General features: G+C 44.8%; 1 protein-coding gene across 6 annotated transcripts in view; it reads left to right on the top strand.

Annotated features, from left to right (window-relative positions):
- Positions 1–24793, top strand: part of GSN (gelsolin) — a 36415-nt gene extending 11622 nt beyond the window's left edge. For 4 of the 6 annotated variants that reach the window (XM_064468788.1, XM_064468789.1, XM_064468790.1 and 1 more), the window contains exons 2-17: positions 12563–12764; positions 13720–13874; positions 15013–15174; positions 15406–15555; positions 15835–15924; positions 16880–17012; positions 17463–17551; positions 18356–18571; positions 19388–19521; positions 20300–20390; positions 20912–21082; positions 22010–22184; positions 22464–22588; positions 23108–23185; positions 23869–23929; positions 24406–24793. In XM_064468788.1, the coding sequence (XP_064324858.1) occupies positions 12572–12764; positions 13720–13874; positions 15013–15174; positions 15406–15555; positions 15835–15924; positions 16880–17012; positions 17463–17551; positions 18356–18571; positions 19388–19521; positions 20300–20390; positions 20912–21082; positions 22010–22184; positions 22464–22588; positions 23108–23185; positions 23869–23929; positions 24406–24575 (2193 nt within the window). In that variant the 5' untranslated portion in view covers positions 12563–12571 and the 3' untranslated portion in view covers positions 24576–24793. Of the gene's footprint in view, positions 1–10970; positions 11065–11153; positions 11368–12562; positions 12765–13719; positions 13875–15012; positions 15175–15405; positions 15556–15834; positions 15925–16879; positions 17013–17462; positions 17552–18355; positions 18572–19387; positions 19522–20299; positions 20391–20911; positions 21083–22009; positions 22185–22463; positions 22589–23107; positions 23186–23868; positions 23930–24405 lie in introns of those variants that run through there. The other 2 variants (XM_064468791.1, XM_009509322.2) reach the window with 2 other exon arrangements.
- Positions 24794–24823: the final 30 nt, after the last annotated feature.

Genomic DNA, 24823 nt, shown 5'->3' with positions numbered 1-24823 from the left:
GATAGGGCGGGAGCTGTAGTGACACCTGATTGGTGACACAGGTGGATGGTGAACTTCTTAAATGTTCAGTGTTTAAATAGAGTGAGGGATTTTCCAGTGGTCGAGTGTTTAGCTAACAACTCGTTTTAGTGAGAGCTGAGTACCTGCAGTGCTCCCAGGAGAATGTCTCCTGCTCCCCAGGAGCGGAGGCTTTCTCCAGCTGGATGAAATCCCAATGCTATGGGGAAAACACTGGGGAAATTGACCTGGCCATCAATCGTTATCTGCTTCTGAATGTCTAAAGGGTGAAAAAGCAAAAATGCTACTGTTGGTTTCAACTTTGATTTTACAGGCACAAATCCAACACGTTTGTGAGTTTGTTCCTTTCATCACCAAATCAGGGATGTGAGATAGCATTTGTGGTTCTGATAATGTTACCAAGGGGGATTGCTGCCAGCTCCGGCTCAGAGACTGGCTGCCTGGTTCGTTCCATTACAAGGCTGTGTCTGTAGATACTTTATGTTCTTTGGTGAGTGCTTCAGCCTCTTGCTGAGTTTATAGTGCGGTCAGCAGTGTCTCTAAGGGAGTGCTGCTTCTGTGGAGAAGAGGTAAGAGCCTGCCCACAGGGTAAGAAACAGCAGCTACCTGATTTCAAAGACTCATGCTGAACCAATGCCTCCCGCACCCCAAGTTCAGATAAAATAACTTTTTGTTGTAGATCGGGTGTTTTAGAGAGTCCCGGTGGGAACTAAATAGTTCTTAAAATAGCACTGTGACATATTTTGTTACTTGGGATTTATATCTGCTTTCAATTCACTTTACAAAGACAAGCTTTCCATTTTAATTCCAGTCTCAGACATTAGAGTTGGTACTGAGCAGCATGTACGTGAAAGAGGATGTTGGACAGGAATATGCAGCTTTGCAAACTGACCATTTCCCAGCTTTGCTTTGGAATCCTGACACCAAAAGAAACAGGCTTTTAAATTTTTCTTTTAAAGGTGAGCTGAAGTCATCAAGTTGCAGATTGATCACAGTAAAGCAAAGCGTGGTTAAACATAGATATAAGGTAGCTTGGGCACAATAACCAACTACTGTCTAGGAAGAAGTGACTGCTCTCAGTTTTTTGTTCACTTTCACAGCACTTGGGAATTGCCGTATGAGTAATCTAGTTCTGAACATGCCTCTGCCTGATTGGTATCAAATGCTTTTCATGAAAAGGCAGAAAATTATGATATAAGCAACTTGTCAGTAACAAGTTGTGTATTATTTCTGTTGATCAGTGGTTGTCTGATTCTCCAGATCAGGTATTTGATATCCCTTCTAAAAATTTAAACTGAAAAGAAAATGGTATATATTGTGATTTATACGTTGCTTGTAATCTCTTGAATCCTTTCAAATGCAAGACTCTGAAGGTGTCTTGTCCAGTGGCTTTCAAAGGTCACTGAGGCTTTACATTAAGAAGAAAACCTCAAGTTATCTTTTTTTGGTGCAGTTTATTGCTTCGTGTCCCTCTGTCATGTCCGTTGTTCTGCTTCTCACAGCATTAGTTCAAGTCCTTGTCTTTTCTCTTGTATTCATTTATCACTTCAGACACTAAGAAGACTAAGGGAATTGGAAAGAAATGCTCTGGATGATTTATTCTTTTCTCATAAAAACAATAAACTTGCTGGAGTTCTCAGCTATGAGCTGGAACTTTTTTTCCCATATCAGCCGCAAACTCCCTAGGTGGGGATCGTGCACAACTACTGAGCCTAAAACTGCGTTTTGTCAATTTGTGAAGTATTTTTCTGCAGGAGGCTCCACAAAACGATGGCAGTGTGAACAGGCAGTGCAGTCAGATATAGTCCTTGGGGCACAGGAGCAGAGAAGCTGTCACACTGGTTCGGCAGTATCTCCTTTCTGACACGCGGCTCGCAGCAGATGTTTAGACAAAAGGAGAATGGAAAAATGCATGGGCAGTTTTTCTCAGGTCTACTCTTCTGACTTTTGGCAGTCAAGAACTGTCATGATTAGGGAGTTCCTGAACTGAAGGTTGCATTCAGATTTTTTTTTTTTTAAAGTAAGGAGAATAAAAGTAAATCAAAATTTTACTTTGAGATTGATTTTTTTTTTTTTTTGAGAAAAGAAAATGAAAAAGCACTAGGAATGACTGAACAGACTTTATATGTGCCAGGCCTAGATTTCAGAGGATATGCTTCTGCCTCATCTCTGCTTCCCAAGAAGTCACAGACTTTGGCAAATTTCCAATATTTACACTACGTCCTACAGTCTTCAACTCCCTGATAGCAAAAGTACACTGATCACCAGAGCAGATTTGTCAGGCCCCTTACTAGCTGTTTGGCACACTGCTAGGTGGCTCTCTTGTACATGCACCAATATGCTCATACCCTCCAGGTGCAGCTATGCTGCCGGTACTTGCCTGATCATAGCAGTGAATGCTTCTCTCGCACAAGCCCTATTACGTCCATCACAGTGCAGAGGATGTAGCCTGCTGATCTGGGTGTGTAGCCAGGGCGCTGGAAGAGGGCTGCCTGGCAGTATGTCACTTAAATCCCATCATAGGTGAAATCAGATCAGACAGTGTTGGTAAGATGTCAACATTCAGTGCTTCACACCTGCTCAGTGAAGGAAAGCATGGTCAGAAAAATTAGGAAGGGAAGTAGCAGCCTTTAACAGTAAGCATTTGACTCAGAAGGATTGTCAAGTATTTATCTCTGATTATCCACTGATGATGCATTTGCAAGGTTAAATAGAGCTCTGACATTAGTGGAGTTAAATAGAGCTCTAGCAGTTTTTTTCCTGGGGTGCTTTGTAGTGCTTGGCAACCTGAAAATGCCAGACCGGAATAGCCATGCTGGATCACTGGCGCTCAGCTGAGCGAGAGCAGTGGTGCCGCTGACGTTGGAGTGGTTGAGCTGGTTGGTATTGTGGCGGTTTCTGCCTGTTCATGTTTTCCTCTGGAGAATAACCTTTATTTTAGTTTGTCAGTTTGTTTTTCCCGACCTTGGGGTGGATGAGAACTTAGCTGGTAGCTGCGTCCCCCATTGGGATATGTCAGGTTTTTTGATCAAAATTTGGGATGTGATGGGGCCTGGGTGGAAGGCTTAGATGGTATAGACTATGAAGGTTTTTGACTTCTTTTTTCCTTTTACCCATTTTAAAGTGTTCTTTTCTGACTGCAGGCTATGTCTTTGGTCTTTCCCTTCCTCTTCTCCTCTTCTGTCCATCATTCACCTCCCAGTGAGAACCTGAAGAGCTGGAACTTACCTCTGCTGATCTCCCAGCACAACTGGGAGAGGGAGAAACAACTGTTTGTATTAGGAGGTAGTCAGTCAGTGGGATGCCATCCAAAAACAAAGTTTAAACATATGTTATTTACTGACTGTTTCCACACACAGTAAAAATACAGCTACAATTGAAAACAGTGTCTTTAAAACACTGGAAGAAATGAATCATCCCGGGATCTTTCAGGATGGATGGAGACTGCCACGCTGAGAGCTATCACCAGTAGGACTTTCCCTTCTTCCAGGCTGTCTGCTTTGAGAATGCCTGTGGTTCCTCAACGCTGAAGCCTGTATCCTGCTAAAAATAAAATAAAATAAACCCCCTCTGTTAATGACCAGAGGGAGAGCTGCAAACACTTTGCTGTGAGGAAGAAGGGAGTATTTTGGCATGTCTGTTTATAGCATTGCCCTCTTGCGGCTGCACGCAGTGGGGATGGGAGCCGGGCGCTCCTGCTGCCAAGGCAGCTGGTTTTGGAGCTGAAAACAGCTGTGGTGAGAAGGTCTGTCTCTTCAAGCAAGAGTCATTAATGCAGTGGCCACACCTGCCTGTGTTAGGAGAACTGGTAGCAAAATGGAAAGGGGAACTCTAATATCTCTGTATGTCTCCACATTGATTTACTCAGAAGTGGATGTTTGTGAAGAAAACCACTTAATGAGAAGTATGGGAGTCCTGTCTCCTCTGCGGGCAGAGCTGCCTGTGCTTGTGTGTGCTGGGAAAGGAAGCTTTCGATCGTAGCAGTAGGTCAGTCTCTTTTGCCTGTCAGCAGGTAAACGCAGGTACCAAAAACCTACGCTTGTTGTAACTCTCAGCCATGCCTCATGTTCTGATCGTTGTCCCTGATCTAGAAGAAGCATTCTGATTTTGTATTAAGTGAACTAGTTTCTGTTAATTCTGAGTTGCTTCATGTCTTGGGCAGGTTTTTGAGATGGAAAGACAAATGCTGTGTGGAGCTGATTTGGAAGGCAGGAGCTCACTGAGGCAGGGTTTCTGTGCAGTCACCCCGGGCTCCCGTTGCTGCTGCACAGCAAGGCTGGGCCCTGTGGTGGGCTCGCTGGAGGACTTGGATGTGCTGTGCTGCATCATCATGGTTTAAGACAAAATTTCACCTACGTGATTCTTACTCACAGATCATTTATGCTCAACCTTAATATTTGCATGTACTTCTCTTTTCCTTATTGTCCATGTCACAGCGGCTTATTGTAATTGCTTTCACCCAGTCGTCTCTGTCTGATGCTACTCTTACAGTGCAAGGCCATGTTTCATGCTTCCCTTTTGGACTCATTTTAGGCCATCTCTTCTGGTTTCCAGCCCTTCTCTAGTAATAATATATTACTCTGTTCTTCCTTGGGTTATGAATAATGGATTGAACAGGCTTTTGTGCTGCAGAGGAATGTATTGGCTATTTTGCAGGGGAAAAACAGTTTGCATGAAGTTGCAGATGATTTCCCCTGTACACAGTCAGGACGTGGTGACTAGAGGAAGAACATCTGTGTCATTTCCCTGCAGCTGACCACAGGCATGTCTTCACTCCATTAATGTGTTTGGCTGTCACTGCCAGATCTCTCTATGGGACATAATATGGGATGGGAGTCATATTTTAATGTACTGGATGGTGTCTTATGGGTTACATAAACACTCCTTTAAGATTCGTTCTAAGCACTAAACAATGGTTTGTGTTTGAGTATAATTCAGGCTTCATATTTGCTCGCAACTGAATGAAAGTAGTCTGTGGTTTCCACTGATCCATACTTATCTATGCTGTGTGTATTTAAGCGCATGATTCAGCTCTCACGTATGCTCTTAAGGTAGGACTTTTAAACAGTAGATCGTATCAGCAGATTTTCTCTGGGTGTGTTTCATATGGGAGACCTATATATTCTCCAAAAGCTTCTCCCGTGTAAGTAATAATCTTCCCAATTTACCTCAGTGCAGCTGAGGAGAAACTCAGGCTTATGTGTTGAAGTTTTTAGCCATGGTGCATTGGGCTGAACACTCTGTGTTTACTAAGTGGATCATATTCAAAAGGTAGAGAGACGAGAATAGAGCTGACATGACTCATAATGCAAACAAACAGCTGGAAAAAGTGAACAATACTCAAATCATCTGGGTGTTCTAATTTGCTAAAGTGGTTTACTAGGAATTCTAACTTCTGAATGCAGAAACCTACTTGCCAGTTGTACAGATAACGCTGTACTTTATGACCAGGATTGTTGATCTGAGTTCTTCTTGGATTCAGATGCATATTTAAAATGAAGGAGGAAGCTGCTGAAGGGGCCACGCCAGTTTGAGTTTTTTGGATTTGTGGCTGGCTATGTCTGCTAAGCTGTAGCTGCTAGGAATACCATTAGCTATGCTGCTCCCCATATAGAGCACTGAAATAGTGTGTGGAGTCACCGTGGCTAGGGTAGGAGGAGGCTCTTCCACGCCAATTTTTTCTGGTCCCAAATAAGCTTTGTTTACTGGCTTCTTCAGGGCATGGAAGGAAAGGGGTTGTTTATAGTTACATGAGTATATGAATTTAGGGCTCTCTGGAGACTGAAAACTGATCTAATCTGCCATTTTAGGTATTTTTCAATGTGTGTCACCTTGGCAACAAAGCCGAAATTCCACCAGACTTACTTTCAGTGGCTTACTGAAGAGTTAATCGTAATAAATGATATTTTGGCAAGGAGGCTATAAGGAAAAGACAAGTATTTTCATTTTCAGTATGCATTGTCATCAGCTGTTAATACTGCGCTGAGCTGTCTTCCTTCCTCTGTTCTATGCAGCATCATGTCTTGAGTTTTTATTGTCAGAATTGAATGGCTGTAGTGTTGACTCTCATAACCTTTGTAAAGTCATCAGAGTTTTTATGGGTCGGCAAAGAATCAGAGGAAAAAAGAAATGGCTGCATGCGTAGTCAGAAAGCATAGATTCTCTTCAAAGTGTAGAAGTAGCTAAACCTGACGTGAGCAAATAACTTTATTTGTGGCACATTTGATCTCTTCAGTGTCATTATTTCAGACAGTGATCTGGAGAATGCAGCTCTTGCTGCTCTTGCAGCTCTTGCTGTTGCAAGTACAACCTGTTGATTTTGCTTGCATTAATCGTGCTAGTAGGGTTGTACCACTTTGCTGCTTGCAAAACACAGTGAGTTACGGTTTTCCTGTTGTTGCAGCAGAAACGCGGTGGCGATTTACTTCTTCCAGTGCTTGATATAGGAGGTCTGGGATGCTGTGAGACAAGGGAGTCTTTCTCTTCCTGAGGAGATACACTATTATTTCTTTGGAGCAGTCGATATTTTCCAGGCAATTTTTGGCAAATAAATAAGAGGGAAAGAGAGAATTAGCTGGGTGGAGATGCAACTGTTTTCCCTATAGGAACTGTAAGGATCAGTGCACAAGAAGCTTTTTTGCAGCACGAATGTTGTGTGGATACAGACTCTACTAAGATTTACTGTTCTCTCCATATTTTAGAAATTCAGTCTGTATTTGCAAGTTATTTTGATGCTCTGTAAATATTATCCATTACAATAAAAAATAAAGCCTTTGCCATTTAGAAATGCAGAAATTGTTCCAGAAGTAACCGGCAGGTGTTTTAGGTAGTCTGTGGTGTAGCATAATGTTGGCTGCAGACCTTCCTGTGTGGGCTTTGTTTACGCAGCAAGTTCAGACAAATTAACCAAACCTATCATGAGCCAGACACTGGAGCTGTAAATGAGAACAACCACACGGTATTCTGGCCTACCACCCCTTATTTCACAGTCTCATTTAACTCAGCCCAGCTTTCCTGAGCAGCCCCGTGCAGGTAAGCCCTTACTATATGTGTGGGTTTATACATGTGTGAATTGCCACAAATTAACTGTAGCTCCAAAAAGATGTTATGTTTGTTTTTCTCTTGTAAGTGGCCAGTGACTGGACAGAAGCTGCAAGGAGAGTAAACTATTGAACAGTGGTTTTTTGAATGTGAGTGAGACGGAGTTCTCTCTCTGATGCCTTGTCCAAGGAAAATAAGCCCTCTCACCCCACAAGTACTGTTTCTTTTAAACCAGGAAGCGTTAATGTAGTGATCAGAACTCTGGGTCTCTGTTTCATGTAAATACTCATTTAAAATGTCTCTTTCCTTCTCAAGGCATAAGCCCCTTTACAGCTGAGTCTATTTAAATGAACCACTGCACTTATTTCTTCTTTCACCCACAAAGTCAGTATCCAGGGAAAAAAAACAACCTTCCAGAGGCGTCGTTGAATGGCTTAAAAAATATATGTTCTTTATAGTCTTAGAAACATCGGAGTACACAGTGTTGTGAGGAATGCCCAGTGAGCTATTATTTGCTGTCAGATGGAGGAACTGGCTACTAAATATTTATACCCTTTCCATTGTATTTAGTCTCGCTTTAATAATTATTTAATTTAAAAATTGTGAAATTATTATCATTACTGTCTTGTGCATTTTGTGTTCTGAAATACTCTGGCAATACCAGAAGTCAGAGGATGTTTTAGTTGAGTGTGTGCATTCCTCCAGCTTTGGTAAAGCTGCTCTGAATGTTTGAGGTTGAGTCAGGATCAGACTGGAGCCTAACTGAATAAAGATTTTTCCCTTCTTTTTTTTCCCTCGTCAGTATTGGATGATATTGTCCCATAGAAGGATACTTTAGATAGCATCATTAAGTGCTTTAGGTGGTGGTAGGTGTGAAGATGTGACCGTATAGGTGATGTGGAGGAACTAGGCACTAATTATTCCCTCTAACGGACTTTGTAGTGTGATGAGACAGTCTAAGAGATTCTGGCCTCTGTGTCCACAGGTTTTTCTTGAAGGGAACAGGGCATTCCTTTCAGCATAGTTGTACAGGGCCACATCTGAGCAGTGCAGCACTTCTTGGCAGAAACACGTTCAGAGGAAAGACAAATGGCAGAAGTGCTGATGGCATCAGTTTATAAGGGCGTAGAGTGACACTGTGACAGATGAGTGGGAGGCACAGGGATGAATGTGAAGAACATAAATGGAAGTATTTAGGGAGGGAGGCAGAGAGAGCTGTTTATTAGAAGTTGCAGGGTGGAAATAAGAAAGGTGTTTGGACTGGATACCGGGAGAGAAAACTACTGAGTCCGGGATCAGAAATGGTGAAAGTATCAGCTATCAAGGCTCCCGACAGCACCATAACAGAGAGGTTGCACAGCAGGGCAAGAATGTCAGGTTTGCTGAGCAGAGAGACTACACGGCGTGTGTCTCTGGCTTTTCTGGCCTTTCCTCTGAAGCAAGCAGCCTCCAGCCTCAGGAAAATCATTTAACACTGTCCTGAAGAAGATACCTCTAAATTTTGCCATTGGTCTGTGAGCCAGATGCAGACTTTTGCACAGTGTCAGCTTCCCTCACATACCAAGTGTTGCGTTTTGTGTTTAGTAAATAGTCAGTGTATCCCTGCAGTTATTTCCGTAGGCCAGTCTCCATTATACGTCACTCTCAGCTAGGCCTGTCAGGATTATGATAACTGCACATCTGGATACTATAATAAGTTGTTGTCTTCCACTGTTTGCTCAAATCACTGGACTTCTGAAGTTCTTGTTTTTATCATTATGCAGCCAAGTGTCTTTTGGAAGATCCATCTGCGCTGAAATCCTGTATTCCAAACCCTTTCCTTGTTTTCCTTAAATAACTTTCCTTTGCATAAGACGTTGGCTCTGCATAGCACCCTTTCTGTAACTAAGCTGGACAGTTTCAGTAGCTTGAAATTTGCCTTTTTCCCATGTCTCCTACAGGACATGCGTTTCGGTAGGGCCCTGGCAATCTCATCTGGCATGTGCCCTCAATAAAACGTCCAGAGCACAGATTTCTGTGGCTTGATTTAGCAACGCAACATTTGCTGACAGCAGTAATAAACCATACCAGCTGTTGGACGATAGTACACTTATTCCCTTCAGACATGCTTCAGATGAATTTTTACCAAAGAACACTATAATACACAATTTATTTATTGCAGCCCTTTTGGCCTCTTTTGCATGTATTTACAATTTGCAACTTGTTGGCAATGCAAGCTTGGACTGAGGGCAAACCTTATAAAATGCCAAGTTAATTAGAAGACCAAATAAGTTGTTTTTCCAAAATATCCTATATGCTTATAAGCATATATATGTAGATGACAGTGCATCCTAAAATGGGAGGCTAACAAAGAAGATTATCATAGGGCTTTTTGCCTTCAGTCTGTGAGGTTTGCCCAAATGTGGCACTATACAGGTATTTATTAATAAAAAGCGCAAAGTATTTTTCCATTTGGAAGGGACCCATCTCTTTCTAATGTTTCACAATCCAGTCATCTTGGTTTGGGTATGCTGCAGCTGCAGAAGCCTTTCACAGCTGGCTTCCTCAGAGTCAGGGTTCCAGCATTTTTTTTCACTGGGTCTTAGACCTTTGACACTCTGATCTTCCTCACAGAGATGAGAAATAACAGCAAGACTAAGACATCCTTGTTATCATCTATTTCAGTTTGAGAATTTCCAGTGAAATTTTCAAAGGTACATTAAACTAAATCAGAGTTTGCCAATTTCATTTGCCAATGACATTTCAAAACAAAATGCATCAACTTGGACAACAGAGAAGCAGTGTTCTAATGAGAGAGAGTGAAAGAAAATATTCCCAGGGAGAATGGAGAAAGCACAAAGTGGGGGCTGATCTTTCTGTTATGGAAGTTTTGTTGTAGACTACTGTGAGTGGAGGAATTGCCCCCTTATTTAAACATCTTTTGAGAGATTCTGAAAGTGGGAACCTCAGACTGACAGTAATTGATCCCTGGGTGCATTAAGAGCAAAAGAGTAACCAGCAGCACAGCTACGTGTAGGCATTATATACATTCCTCCTAGGATTCTTGTTTGACCTTCCAGGATATTCAAAGCCACATACCAGAGAGCATGTCTGAGGCAGGTCTCTGCACATCCCTCGGGCAGTGCTTGGCAGACGCTGTATCACAGACACTGCCCCTTGCACCTCCAGGAGACATTCCACTCTCTGGTAAGAGCATAGGGCTGCTCTGTTCCTGGGGTGCAGCAATGGAAAGGGGGATACAACTCTTCCTGCACAGTTTACTTACTGCAAACACTTGGAAAATGTGATAGACTGGCTTGCTGAAGTGTGAGGTGGTTGGAAGACCAAGCTCTTCACTGGTGGCAGATCATCGGTTTGCTGCAATCAGCAATGTAATTCCATTCTATACTGTAATTCCAGTGAACTGAACATTCCTGTCACAGGGTCTTGCTACATCCTCAGTAATATTTGGTTGTGAAATTACTGAATTAGCTCTTGTTCTGTCACCTACCTGACTACTCATGCCCTTTTTGCTAACACGAGCTGAAACACAGTGGTCCACCTCAAACACCTCCAGAGTGCATTACTCTGGTAGTAGCTCATGCGGAGACTGCATTCAGGTGCAAGACACACAAAGCACGTGCTGAATTTTGCGTTTTGCTCCTCTGACAAGTTCAGAGAGATGAAGGTGTGTTCCCTCCATCCTCAGATTATTCAGCTTATCCTTTCAATGCTTCTCTGTTCTCGTCTTGAAAATCTCTTCCCCTGCAGCCCTTGCCATCTGGAACAGCCTTCCTGTTCCTCTGCATCTCATCAACTTGCCATTTATTTGCAGTTTGCAGCTGACAAAATGTTGCCGCTCTTTCTGATGTCTCTTCTTCCTCTCTTCTTGGCCTTATGACTAGGTATTTGGCTTTGAACAGAATTGCACTGTTGGCCGTAATGGATAGCACATTGTCTTGAGTTATTGCCTGCTGGGATTAAGCATCTGTAAATGGCTGAAGGAGTCTCCAAGACTTCCAAGAGGTCTGTTTGCACAAACATGTTACGCCCCTATATTGCGGAGGGGGTGGGTGTGTTTGTCCCTGATAAAAGGTCGGCTTCTGCGGTTCATCTTCACTAGCAGCAAGAGGAGGGAGCTGGGACTCCCTACAGCTCCTGCAGAAGAAGGGAGAAGCCCATTTGCTGTTGGAAATGGGCAAACAAACCTTTAATTATATTTTTCTCACCATTTTTTGCACGATGGCTCTGAAGCTGAACTGTGTTAGCTCCATGTCTGTTGCAGGGCTTGGGTATGTTGTTACAGCAGCTGTTGTGCTTTCAGCTGTGGTAAGTGATTAACATCACAATTAAACATTGTAAAACTTGTTTTTCAATTATTTCTTTTAGCTCTTTCTGAAGAGTTTGTCCAACTTTATAGTGGGAATTTGGGAGAAGCTACATCAGGCTGACTGGAGCCATAACGTTAAAAGTTGTTTTCCAGCTTTCATTGATATCTGATTTCAGCTTAGGAATCACTTCTGTACCTAACTTGCTGTTTTGCTTTCTAGTTTGTAACATTCTTTATTTCTGCCTTGAAAGCTGAGCGTATTGTACTTCTGTCCATCAGCTACTGTGAACTATCTTCTTTGTCAAAATACTGGATGCTTCTAGTGTAACATTTTAATTTTTTCTTCCCTGTTACCTGATCCCACTCAAAGGCATGCTGCAATACGTGGGGAAACTTCCTTTGCCAATACGACAGAAATGTTTTATTTCCTTTCAGTACTACCGAAGTGAATTCTTTTATACTATAGTTATAGAAAAGTGTTCATTATGTTTGTTGATAGAATGGATTGCATACTGTTACGACATTGCATTAATATGACAACGTATTAAACCAAAATTGCAATGTCCTTAGGACAGAATGTTGTGCATATTAGTGTCATTCCTGTAAGGCAACAGTTACACAGACGTACTGAAGTAACAGGTCAGAACAGAAGAGATACAAGAAACCTGTTCGTTATCTAACTTTGATATTCACAAAATTTTCCAGAAAGAGCTGGATAAGTTAACACAGGTTTTAGGAAAACTGTGAATAATGTTTGTGCAATATGTACAACATGTATAGTTAAAAGGGGTTTGTTTCCTACAGTCTTGAGCGTCATGCAGCATTTGTAGAAAAGAATATCCAGCAAGGGGACTAGACTTTCACTTACGTGCCATATTGAAAAGCTATAAATTAGTAAGAAAATATATAGAGTAAAATCAGGAGAGGTGGACAGAAAAGAGAGGCTAGGAATGAGTAAGCCGGGAATAAGCCAGGAAGTAGAGTTGGTTGGAAGTGAAAATTAACAGTGATCAATTCAGAGACTCCCACCCCACACCCGCTTTTTGTTTTTCCTTCAAAATTCAGTGCAAGAGAAAAAAGGAAACTTCCCACTTGTTGCCTGGAACAGTAGTTAAAGGATCAGAAGCAATATAATTTAAACATGCACTTCCTTGTACTGTGCATAATGAACAACATCCTCTATTTCACCCCTAGCCTGTCAGCATGGTGGAACACGCCGAGTTTTTGAAGGCTGGGAAGGAGCCTGGCCTTCAGATTTGGAGGATTGAGAAATTTGATTTGGTACCAGTGCCAAAAAATCTGTATGGAGACTTCTTCACGGGAGATTCCTATCTGGTGCTGAACACCATCAGACAGCGGAATGGGAACCTCCAGTACGACTTGCATTTCTGGTTGGGTAAGTCTGATGGGAGTGCCCCTGCTGGTTGGGGAGCCGCAAGTGAACTCTGTTCCTCTCACTACCCCAGCCTTGTCCAGTGTTACCCAAGGAAATAAAAAGCAGAACTGGCAGCCCAGTGAGAATGCAATTTTGGGTGCATATAGTGCTACTTACATATTTGAAACGGTTTCTGCAATAGAGAGTACAGCCATCTCTGTACCTAGAAATACCTTTTTCTCATCAAAACGAGAGAATGAGTCCTGTTCTCCAGAGGGTCACAGAAAAGACAAGATCCCAGACGAGAGGGGCGGCTCTTTCAATTAGAAAGGATGGAGGTTCGTTGTTATTCTCCTGACTCAATGGGTGGGGTTCTTCCCCCCGAAGTTCAGACCTCCTACCTGGCCTTCGGCAGGAAATGTCACTGAGTAACATGGCAAGGCTTTCTGACATCCTGCAAAACCAAGACTCTTTGACGATATCCTAGTTAAAGCTATGTAAGATGCTTGCATGGTGGCTTGTCATATCTGCCATCTCCCAATATCTTTTCTACACCAAAGAGCTCCAGAGAGCTCCAGCAAGGCAAACTTCTGTGAAACTGGTGCCCCTTAGTATCTACAGCCTTCATAAACCCTGGTAATGCCTTCCTGCGGATCCATCTCTCTGTGTTTGCTCCATAGCAAGTTTCCTTTCAGGACAGGGTGAAACGACAAAAGAAAAGTGAACGATACCTATCAAAGAGAGAGCTGTGAAGCAGTGGGGCTGCAGCAGTAACGATGGTGTAAGCCTGCCAGAAAAATAGAGTTTATGCTGTTGTTTGGAGTCATTATTAGAAAAGTTTGGAAGTGGCTATTCTGCAGACCCTCCTGGAAACTAAACTTCCCGGTAACCTGCTTTCGCCCTGGTGTTTGTGCACAGTTGATGCAGAGGCAGAAATGCTGCATTCCCTCCAAGTTGTTCCCTTTTCATTTCGTAGGAGATGAAAGCTCTCAAGATGAGCGTGGGGCAGCTGCCATATTCACTGTCCAGATGGACGACTACCTTCAAGGGAAGGCTGTTCAGCATCGCGAAGTGCAAGGCCATGAGTCCTCAACTTTCCTGGGGTACTTCAAATCTGGCATCAAGTACAAGGTAGGTGATGACTGGGTCTTTATACTAGCAGGCTGAATCAAGTTTGCAAGAAATGGCATCCTGCCCACTGCCCGATTCTCAGAAGAACGAGAATTGCCCTTTTTCCAGTTGCTTAAAAACCATTCTCAACCAGATGTTTTCAATGAGTTGGAACTGACAGGGTGGGGAACAGCAGATCCCAGTGGGGAGAGCTTTGGCTGAATTAATAATACACAAGCAAAGCCCTGGGAAACTTTCAGAATCGAGGTTTTGTTTTTCTTCGAGAAGCGGAGGAAAGAACAGTTCCAAGACGTCTGGAATGAATTTAAGAAACCATCATCTGAGTTAATGGGAAACGCCTACCCAGTAGATTTAATTTCTCCCCACTTACATAACAGAGTTTGACCTTTCCAGTCTTTTTTTGTGCTCAGCCCACCTCCGTGGCATACATAATATTTTGATAAAGTAGAGGAATAGTAGTGGGAGTTACTCTTCCATGCCATAGCAGTAAAGTGGAATAGAAGAAGTAGCAACATATTGACAAGAACGGTAGTTTATTAGGAATCCAGTGGCATAAGGAAAGCGATATCAGGCCAAATGCTTGCAAAGTGCTTGCATTTCCTCACGTCTAAGACTTCCCTAGTTTTTCTGTTTTGCGTATTTCCCACTCATTTGTTGTTACTTTCATTCATTTGAATTTGGTTGTGCTTTTTTTTTTTTTTTGAGGATAACTGGCATTAGTCCAGTTGCCTACATTGACGAGTAATTCCAAGGATCTCTCTGTCAGCAGAGAAGGTGAATCCTGAGATTGGGATCATTTCTGGTAGGCAGGACATATAACACACATGAAAATACACTCTTCACCAGTCAAAAACCTATTAATACCTCAATTTATTGTGATCTTCTTCAAATTTGGAGATCTCCAACTTTATTGTATCAGTGTTGCTTAGATACTTTAGGAGTGGGTGGCTGGGATGTATCGATAAATATATGCTCTACGAAAACCCAGCCTGGGCAAACTAGCACTCTCTGCAAGCCGCTGATGGCCCTTTTTCCTGAGAGAGGCAAAAACTGCTCACTTACAGCAAGTCAGTATGATTTTCATTTTTTCCGAAGCAACGGCATGAGTGTGAATTGTTGTTTCTTTGTTTTCCCTTAGGCTGGTGGCGTGGCTTCTGGCTTCAGACATGTGGTTCCCAATGAAGTAACTGTGCAGAGGCTTCTGCAGGTCAAAGGCAGGCGAGCAGTCCGAGCAACAGAGGTCCCTGTCACCTGGGAGAGCTTCAACACAGGGGACTGTTTCATCCTTGACCTTGGCAGTGTAAGTACCATGTAAAAGACAAGTTTAGCAGACTTGCAGGGACAGGAGATGCCTGCAGTTCGCCTAAGGATTTTTACCCCCACTCTCTTGAAGCTGCCTCAAGCGTTGAGCATTCTGAAACACGGTATAGCCAGCCCTTTAACACCTTCCAGTGCCAGCCATACTGCCATCTTATTTAGAGAGGGGGTTGTTATGCTCTGACAGCTGCACGGTCTTTCTCTTTTCCTCCAGAACATCTTTCAGTGGTGTGGCTCCGACAGCAACCGCCAAGAACGGCTGAAGGCCACTGTGCTGGCCAAGGGGATTCGGGACAACGAGCGGAATGGTCGCGCCAAGGTCTACGTTTCGGAGGAAGGATCAGAGCGGGAGGAAATGCTTCAGGTTATTTGCCTCATCCATTTTTCTGGGCTGGAGTGGGAAGGGCGGTGGAAGGAGGGGTGCGGTGGGTAGATAGGCTCAGGAGTGTGTTTCACATATTAAGTGTTAGTGCTATAAACACTCGATTCAATGCAGCCTTGGTCCTCTGCATCTCTGGGACATCAGAGTATATTTTCACTGTTGTTGATCTAGGAATTTCTCCTCCTTGTTTTTGTGGCTGGAGCATCTGGGGAAGAGAGATTCTCTTGGACTGGCTGGTAATTTTTTTTCTCTCTCTTACAGGTCCTGGGACCAAAGCCCAGTTTGCCACCAGGTGCTTCTGATGACACCAGAATTGATACAGCCAATAGAAGGCTGGCTAAGCTATATAAGGTAACACGAAACTCTGACAAATAACCTTGTGGAGAATGGTTATCTGGGAATCTTTGCGCAATTAGCTGGAGCTGGAATAGCAGAGAGGAGCTGAGCTGACCTGAGTCCTGCTGCTGCCTCATTCCGCTGTTAGCTTTTTATGAAGCCGTATGTATGGACCATGGTTGCTTACGCTGCATATCCACATGCTTTGTATTGTCCTTGTCGCCACTGCTGACTGTAGTGAGACAGCTGGGACGTTCCAGGAATCTTTGAGGGAAAGGCGGAGTGTGAAACAAATGGGGGGGAAAAAAAAAGGGTTTTTTTCTTCGTGTTATCAGACATTGTGTTAGGAAGATGACAGGAAAGAACTAGAAATAGTGAGCCTGAGAACCAGGATCTACCCCTTTCTACATCCAGTGAGCATGACGAAGCAATGATTTGGAAGGTAACATTTGCCATCAGCTCGCATAAGCGTAGAAGATTGTCGAAGACTTCTTGGGAGGAATCTACCAGAGGCTGCCGTAGCGAAATGATGTGGTGAATGTCTGCCAAGGTGGTTTGTAATGTGGACCTTTATACTTAGTAAGAACAGGAACTCGGACTATTAAACCCAACCCACTTGGCACTGGGAGGCCTATTCACAGTCACCAGGACCACCCCCTCCAGATCTTGGGAGTGGTTGGTTTCCTTGATAAGATATTTCTTGGCTGCTTGTGCACCAAGGATATTTATCATTTTGGGTCATTCTTTCTTTGATCTATCTGCTTTGCTGGAAGTACTTGAAATCTTCAGAGAAAATGTTATGGTTTTGTCTGTTGCCGTGTCAAAGGTATCCTGTTTGAGAAACAATAGTGCCTGAAGCAGCCAGTGCATTCAAATTGATTTCCCTTCCACTCCCTGAGTTCTGGACTATTGCCGTGAAGCTGGAGGGGACAGAAGATGCCTTATCTAACTTCTGTGCTTGTTATCCCAGGTCTCCAACGGGGCTGGGAACATGGCAGTTTCCCTGGTGGCAGATGAGAACCCCTTCTCCCAGGCGGCCCTGAGTACGGATGACTGCTTCATTCTGGACCACGGCACAGATGGAAAGATCTTTGTTTGGAAAGGTACCATAGAGATGTGGGTGAAGCTGATGATGATCTTCATCCAGTTACCAACTCCTGTTTCTTTCAAGCTGGGTGGGAAGCATACACACTTGGTGGTGGTGGTGGTGCTTTTCAGGGCAGGTTCGGGTAGCATTAACAGTCTCAGAACAACACTCTCATCTGAAATGTCAGGTGCTGGGGTATATGGTCTTTGATGTAGAGAGTTAAAGGGAGAGTCCTGGGAACCAGGAAGAAAAAATTAAATTACTTTCATGAGTAGAAAGGCAATTGTGCTCTCTCAGCCATTGCAAAAGGCATAAAAGAGATCGAACGTTTGCTGTTTGGCCTCATCTAGCTGGGAGGCTGGGCCCTTCTACTATTGCAAAAGGCAGAAGTACCTGGGATGGTTTCTTCCGTGAGTATGCAGAACTTTTAAAAAGTTGACCTCTTTTCTCTCTATTTTCATTAAAGGCAAGAATGCCAACTCTGAAGAGAAGAAGGCAGCACTGAAAACAGCTTCTGAGTTCATTGATAAGATGGGTTATCCGAAGCATACCCAGGTAAGGACGTGCAGCCCACCTGTGGCCAACCCCCAGGCACCACTGGGGTTACTTTTCTCCCACACAGGCCACTGCCTCTGGAACACGGCTCGTGTCGAGTGTTGCCAGCGGTCCTTCAAGTAGCTCCTATTTTGGGTGATCTGCTCTTCTGCAGGGAGATACGGCTGTGTGGCTGCTGGGCTAACACTGTCCTTAAAATAGCATTTACCCCAACACAACTAGTATTTAACATTTTTTCCTCTCAGATACTTTTTTACCTTTTCCATTACCTTCTCCAAAGGGTGAAAAGAGAAGGCGTAGATAAACTTGCCCTTCCTATTTTTAGGGAGATGATTCTAATGGCTTAATGTCCCATCAGCCTTCCTCAGAACTCACCTGAGGCTGACTGCATCCTGTAGCGTATCGAGACCCTTATTGTTGGTTGTCATAGTATGGACCTTCCAGGTGTAGTTACACAGAGGCTTAAAGATTGAATAACACTGGCTTGAAAGAAGCAGATCCCTTCAACCTAGTGGTCACAAGCAGCAGAAAACAGGTGCTTTGTGATGTGTCTTTTCTCTGGGAAAAGATCTGCCCCGTATGGTAATAGCTGGAGGTTCTGTTGATCGCTGTGTCTCTGATGATGGTGTCAGTGAGACCTTAACAGCACATCTTGGCACCAAGCGTTTCACTGCTGTGACCTCAGAAGGGTTGTACCAGCCAGTTCTCTGTCTGCTTACATGAAGCAAGGAGCAGCCAGAGCTGGAGCTGTGTGGGATGGGGGCAGCTGCAGCTGCTCCTGATGGGCCGCCTCATTTGTTGCAGGTCCAAGTCCTCCCTGAGAGTGGTGAGACACCTTTGTTCAAGCAATTCTTCAAGAACTGGCGGGACAAGGACCAGACAGAAGGACTGGGACAGGCTTATGTTTCTGGTCATGTTGCCAAGATCGAGAAGGTACCCTTCGATGCTGCCACTCTGCACACCTCCAAGGCCATGGCTGCCCAGCATGGAATGGAGGATGATGGCTCTGGCCGGAAACAGGTGAGCAGTGTTGGAATCCCTTTGGGAAGGTTTCCGGAATTTTCTTTGCCACTTGATGGCATCCTGCAAAAGCAACGAGACAACTGGAGGCCTGAGGATCATCAACACTGCAGTTTTATAAAAGCTGGGGGAATTTTTAACACTAGAAATACCAGCAGGGTCTTGAGAGCCTTGCAGCTAAGTGGTGTAGATGAGCTGTTAATTTTGACCCCAGAATCTCTCTGGGGGCAATTCTTCAGCCAGCAGTGTGGACCCAGACTTCTTTCTCATTCCTCTTCCTCCCTGCTATTCTAGCTGTTGCGTCAGCCATGTGGTGGGTGATTGTCTCACAGCACCTATATCACACCTGCATGTGTGCATTTGCACTCAGAAGTGGTGGTGGAGGAGGCCTTGAAAGGGCCGAGTCCTGTCCAAAAGCCCACAAAGGCCCCACCCAACCGATGTCTCAGAAGTCCCCAGTAAAGCCTAAAAGCTCTGTTCCTGACTCTCTGAGAGAAATTGGAACAATCATGTCAGGTGTAAAATGGGCAGCGGTGCTGGTAGCCTGACTCGTGTTTTCTCCAGTGGTTCTGACAGCTCAGATGAATCCGACCAAGGTTCGTGAGCTCGTGATAGGAAAGCGCAGTGTGCGCTGCTTCCCGGCCTGGCCGCGGGCTGTGGAACGCCAGGCTCCCCGCGGCGTTCCCCAGAAGGTGGGGCTGCAGGACCGCAAGTTCTGGGAGGCTGAATCTGGGAAGAAAATGGACCAGGAGCTCTGTCAGGAAAGTCTGCCTATTCTGTTGAACTTGGAATATTTCTGCTCCTCTCCTTTTCCAGATATGGAGAATAGAAGGCTCAGAGAAAGTGCCAGTGGATCCTTCGACGTACGGCCAGTTCTACGGAGGGGATAGCTATATCATCTTGTACAATTACCAGCATGGCGGAAAACAGGGACAGATTATTTACACTTGGTAAGAAAGTTTTCCTGATGCAAGTCAGGAAATGCTGGGGCTACGTGGGGCTGAGAGCCCACTTTGAAACGGGATCACTGCTGGTTCCTGCTAACAGGATCCTCAGGAGATAAAATTTCACCCTGGATACCCTCCCCTTGCAAACAAAACTGGAATGTTTTGTTTGAAGTGGGACAATGGGGGGAATTACTGTGCTAGTTTTTTTATTTTACTTTTTTTTTTTTCTTTTTTGGATCAAGCTCTAGGTCTTTTTTTGCAGAGTTCCTACGTCTTCCGAAACCACTGTAACTAATTTTTGATACTTTGCCACCTCGACTGGTGGCTTGTGACTGTTAGAGTTCCCAGACCATGCCCTTAAATAGGAGTTTTTCAGCAGGCAGTCTCACAGTGTTGTTCTTACTGCTCGTCAGCGAGCAGAGAGGGCACGGGCAAGCTGCCTAACTGAAACCAGAAAGGATGCAGCCTGGATAGGGGCTGCACGTGTGGTTCCTGATAACAGCACCAACAGGCATGTTTTTAAACTAGCCGCTAGAAAGATAGCGGCAGATTGGCATGAAGATACTAAAGAATCTGTGCTTGTTATCTAGAAAATGTTCGTATCTCCCTCTGTAATCACTGTGTTACAATATAGGGTAATGAATTTCTCCTTCATGTTGAACGAGTGCTGCAGAGGTTTGGTAACAGAGGTTTTCTTTGCCCCTTCTTGGTCTCTGTAAGGTGTGTGTGTGCGGGAGGGGAAAGGGCTGGAAATAAAACTCAAATTTTGCCTTGTCTTCAGGCAGGGCGCCCATTCCACTCAGGATGAAATCGCCACCTCGGCATTCCTCACAGTCCAGCTGGACGAGGAGCTGGGGGGCAGCCCCGTGCAGGTAAAAACCCAAACCCAGCCAATGCACCAACCCCAACACTGTGGGAATAAATAACGTATACAGAGATCGGTTATTTATGTGCTACCAACTGGCAGTGGGGAAACCCAGTCACGTAGTGGCAGCCTCCAGCTGCGGCGCAGGCGTTACGGAGTGGCTGCAGGCCTAACCTACGCTCCGGCTATTACGCAAGGAAGTTTTATGGGTGGCCAGTATGAGATAGGAGGGTTTTTACGGCTCTCACTTGTTACCTCTGTGCCAGAGGCAGCTGTGAGAGCTGTTTAGAATCATTAAGGTTGGAAAAGACCTCTAGGGTCATCAAGTCCAAATCACCAAACTGTCAAAAACGGACTGTTTAAACAAGTTCTGGTTTTGTGCGGGAGGCAATAGCTAAGCTTCTGCCACCAGCTGGGTGCTACACAAATGTTCCACCTGGGAGGATGGTTGTAAAGGCCATTTCTAGTGTATCTTGTGCTACTCCTCAGCATCAGCTTAAAACTCACAGCAGGTTTCTTTTTCTCTAGAAACGAGTAGTGCAAGGAAAAGAGCCACCTCATCTGATGAGCATGTTCGGTGGAAAGCCCTTGATTGTTTACAAGGGTGGAACCTCTCGGGAAGGTGGCCAGACAGCACCTGCAGAAACGCGGCTGTTCCAGGTCCGATCCAGCACCTCGGGAGCGACCAGAGCGGTGGAGGTATGTGGAAGGAGCCACCCTTCATGTCGTACACATAGGCTGTGATGGGAACATGATCCTTTTGGACAGGACAAGGGCCAAACTGAGCTTTGTGATGAAACCTGGAACACACTTTGAAAAGTTTACCAACTGGTAAAAGATTCCTCTTTTCCCATGGATTAAGTAGTGATAATCATTATTTTCTAATTAGTTTACGTCACCTTGACTATATTTAAGCTGTTTTCTCTTAAGCCCCTGCTAGATGCCGCACCCTGCGTACTATTATGCTTCTCAAACTGCTGGAAACCATTAGGATCTGGCCATTGTGACTTGTTCTAAGCCTGTGTGACAGCAGCGTTAAAGACAAAGCGCTAAATACCGTGTATGCAAATAGAACTTGTGCCAGGATGTAGGTTAAGAGCCCTACTCCTTCCTCAGAAAAGGCACACAACCCCTCCCCATGCGACAACAAAAGAGAGACTAAATCCCAGTTAACAGCTACAGGTGGGGCAGCAGCACTGTTTTATGTCTGTTTTAGGTCTCTAGCTTCAAGATAGCATGTCCTTGTTGACACAGAGGAAATGATGTTAATGATTCATCAGCCTGAGCAGCAGGGCTATTGCTCAGCAGTGGTCTCCCCAGCAGGCTCCGAAATCTTCTGTTGTAACCATAAAGACTGGCAAAATGACAGGTCAAGCATCCTTGCCGTAGGTCAGAGGTATCTGCAGGTTACGCACATTACACACATTTACTCTTCTCATATGATTAAAACTCATGACTCAGATACAGGCAAATACACAATCTTATACATGTCGCATACCCTGACCCGCTTGCATGGAATATCTTGTTGCAGTTTATTCAACGACGGGTACTGATGTTTATTCTGAAATAATGGGCTCTGTGTACGGGAGGATCTCATCTGACATGTGCAACGTTCGCTCTTTTCAGCTGGATCCTGCTGCCAGTCAGCTGAACTCCAACGATGCCTTTGTCCTGAAAACTCCCTCTGCTGCTTACCTGTGGGTGGGCCAAGGAGCCAGCGATGCTGAGAAATCAGGAGCACAAGAGCTGCTGAAGACACTGGGAGCTCGCCCAGTGCAGGTTTCTGAGGGCAGAGAGCCAGGTGAGGGAGGCCCAGCAGAGCCCGAGATCATTTCTGTGTAGCTGCACACTCGCAGTCATTACTTAATGGATATTCTCTTGTCTCTCAGAACAAGGGAACGCGGACATAGGCAGAGAGGGGCTTCTCCAAAGCGTCTTCATTATGTTTAACAGCGCACTCATGGTTGTGGGTCTTTGGGACTTTCTGACATAGAAGAGCGCTTCAAGCCCTACCCAAACCATACTGCCGCTGTGGTTTCCGTGAACAGTCGAGGCATCAGTACCACTTTCTCTTTTTCAGATAATTTCTGGGCAGCTTTGGGTGGAAAAGCTCCTTACCGTACCTCTCCCCGGCTGAAGGACAAGAAGATGGATGCTCACCCCCCTCGTCTTTTTGCATGCTCCAACAAGAGCGGACGCTTCACTGTGAGTATCTGAGAGTCAATTAACTCGACATCCAGCTGATGAAGCTCAGCCCCGGCCTGCTCTGAGCCAACCACCAGGCTGGTACACCTCATCTTCCTTTGCGGTGCTGCCCCCAGAAGGAAAGCATCGGCACCCTTTTTCTGCAGAGACAGCAGCTCCTTCTAGCACGCTGTTGTGCCAGCACAGCAACTTGCTGAAGCGTCAGGCTGGTCCCGCCCTGATGAAGAGCATTCACATTCCTCAAACTTTAACTTGTGAATCTTTCAAGTGAAAAGAGGCAGCGTGACAAGCCTTGGCACGAGTGAAAGACAGTTTCTCTAGGTAGAGAAAGGCCGATTTTGTGTTCTGTGGTCAAAGAACCCGTCTGTGACAGCCTGAGTCGCGTGGCCAAATAGCATGCCAGGGTCTAAATGCATCTCACCGATAGGTGAAACTAGAACCTCTGCGAGCTGGATTTCTCCTGTAGAGGTGAAATGGTGCTTCAAGTACATGCTCCTCTTTTAACCTTATGTTTTCCAGATTGAAGAAGTTCCTGGAGAGCTGACTCAGGATGACCTCGCCACAGATGACGTTATGCTCCTCGACACGTGGGATCAGGTACGTCCCGTCTACGTAGTGCAGAGGGACGCGAGGCATCGGCACAAATTGGCGCTAGATGGAGACCCAAATTACAATAGCTGGAAGAGTTGGTGTATTGAAGGGTCCTTTCATCCTCAGGCCTGAGAACAAATCACCCCAGTGGTGACGCTGAAGAGAACTTAGACCCGAATTTGAGAGGTGTCCTGCCGGTTCTTTGGCGAGCTTAAGGGCTGAAGGAGATGGGCTGTTGTGTATCGCATGCGCCCCCAGTCTGTAAAGTCCCTGGCGGCAGCGCCCTTGTCCCGGCTGGGGAGGACTGCGAGCCAGGGTTAGAATCCAGCCGTTTCAGATACTGACACACTTTCTGTTATTTTTCCATAACAGACTGTGCATAATTCAGCCAAAAGGCAACTTGGAGATGAATTTCGTATGTTTTACGTAAAAATGTTCAAACATGTTCCCGATATTAAGCTAATGTATGATTTGTTCATGTATCTAGAATTTATGTAGATAAAATGCAGTCAAAAAGCTTCTCGTTATAGCTTTAGTCACGTAGGTCAACAATCCAGGCACAGCAACACAAGCCTGTTCCTCTTGTGTGTCATACGCCGGTCACTGAGACCATCTGAATTATCCTTTCTTTCATAAAGAGATCGATTGTTGCTGAAATAATTCATATGGGTTTTTATTTTTATCTTTAGGTCTTTGTATGGATTGGGAAAGATGCCCAAGAAGAAGAAAAGACTGAGGCTTTGAAATCTGGTAACGTCACATTTTCCTCTGAACTAACTTTCTTAAAATTTCCCAGTCTCTGATGATAAGGCGGGCACTTTAATGTACCAAGAACATGCCTTAGTCACAGCATAAAATTCCATGTTGCAATCAGTCGGAGATCACAGCTCTCAAGAAAAGGGGGATCCCGAAGATCAGCATCAAGCAGTGCCGTGTTCGGCCGCGCTGTGCTCGGCCCCCCACGCTGAAACAGCCCCCTCGTGTGGGTAAGCGGGGGCAGGCTGCCCCTCGAGGAGAGCGCCTCTACCACCCTAATGGCAGTTTCCTCCAAACGAGTGCCAGGCTTCTCGCCACGGAGTGAAAACTTCTGTGGGGTGTTTTTGTTGTGTAAATGAAAAACCTGAACTGGTCTCTCTAGCATGCATTTAGCTACAACTAAGCCATTTCAGCTGTTGCTCTGTGAGATTTGTGCTCTAAGAGCTTTCCTTCTGCTTCTCTGCCTGCAGCTAAACGGTACATTGAGACTGATCCAGCCAGCCGAGATAAGAGGACTCCAGTCACAGTCGTCAAGCAAGGCTTTGAGCCGCCAACCTTCTCCGGCTGGTTCCTGGGCTGGGATGACGACTACTGGTCTGTTGATCCCCTACAGAGAGCGATGGCAGATGTGGATGTCTAAGTAACATGGTTTTTCTTTTTTTAAATGGAGCAAGTTTAGTGCCTTCAATGCCTTCAAGAGCTACTTCCTCCTGCAGGACGCATGTTAACAAGGCAGTGATGTTAATAGCCAATTAGCTGTGCAATAATTACCGAAAACAATCATGACCAGACATTGACCCTTCTCCTTGCTTTGATTATATTTAATACAATAAAAGCTTGTATGGAATATGTGGAGAATAGGAATGGTGGAGTTTGTTACTAAGAGGA

This window comes from Phalacrocorax carbo, chromosome 18, assembly GCF_963921805.1.
Source record: "Phalacrocorax carbo chromosome 18, bPhaCar2.1, whole genome shotgun sequence".
Lineage (NCBI taxonomy): Eukaryota > Metazoa > Chordata > Aves > Suliformes > Phalacrocoracidae > Phalacrocorax > Phalacrocorax carbo.
Note: the sequence above shows the minus strand (reverse complement) of the source record. Positions and strands in the feature narration are given on the sequence as shown.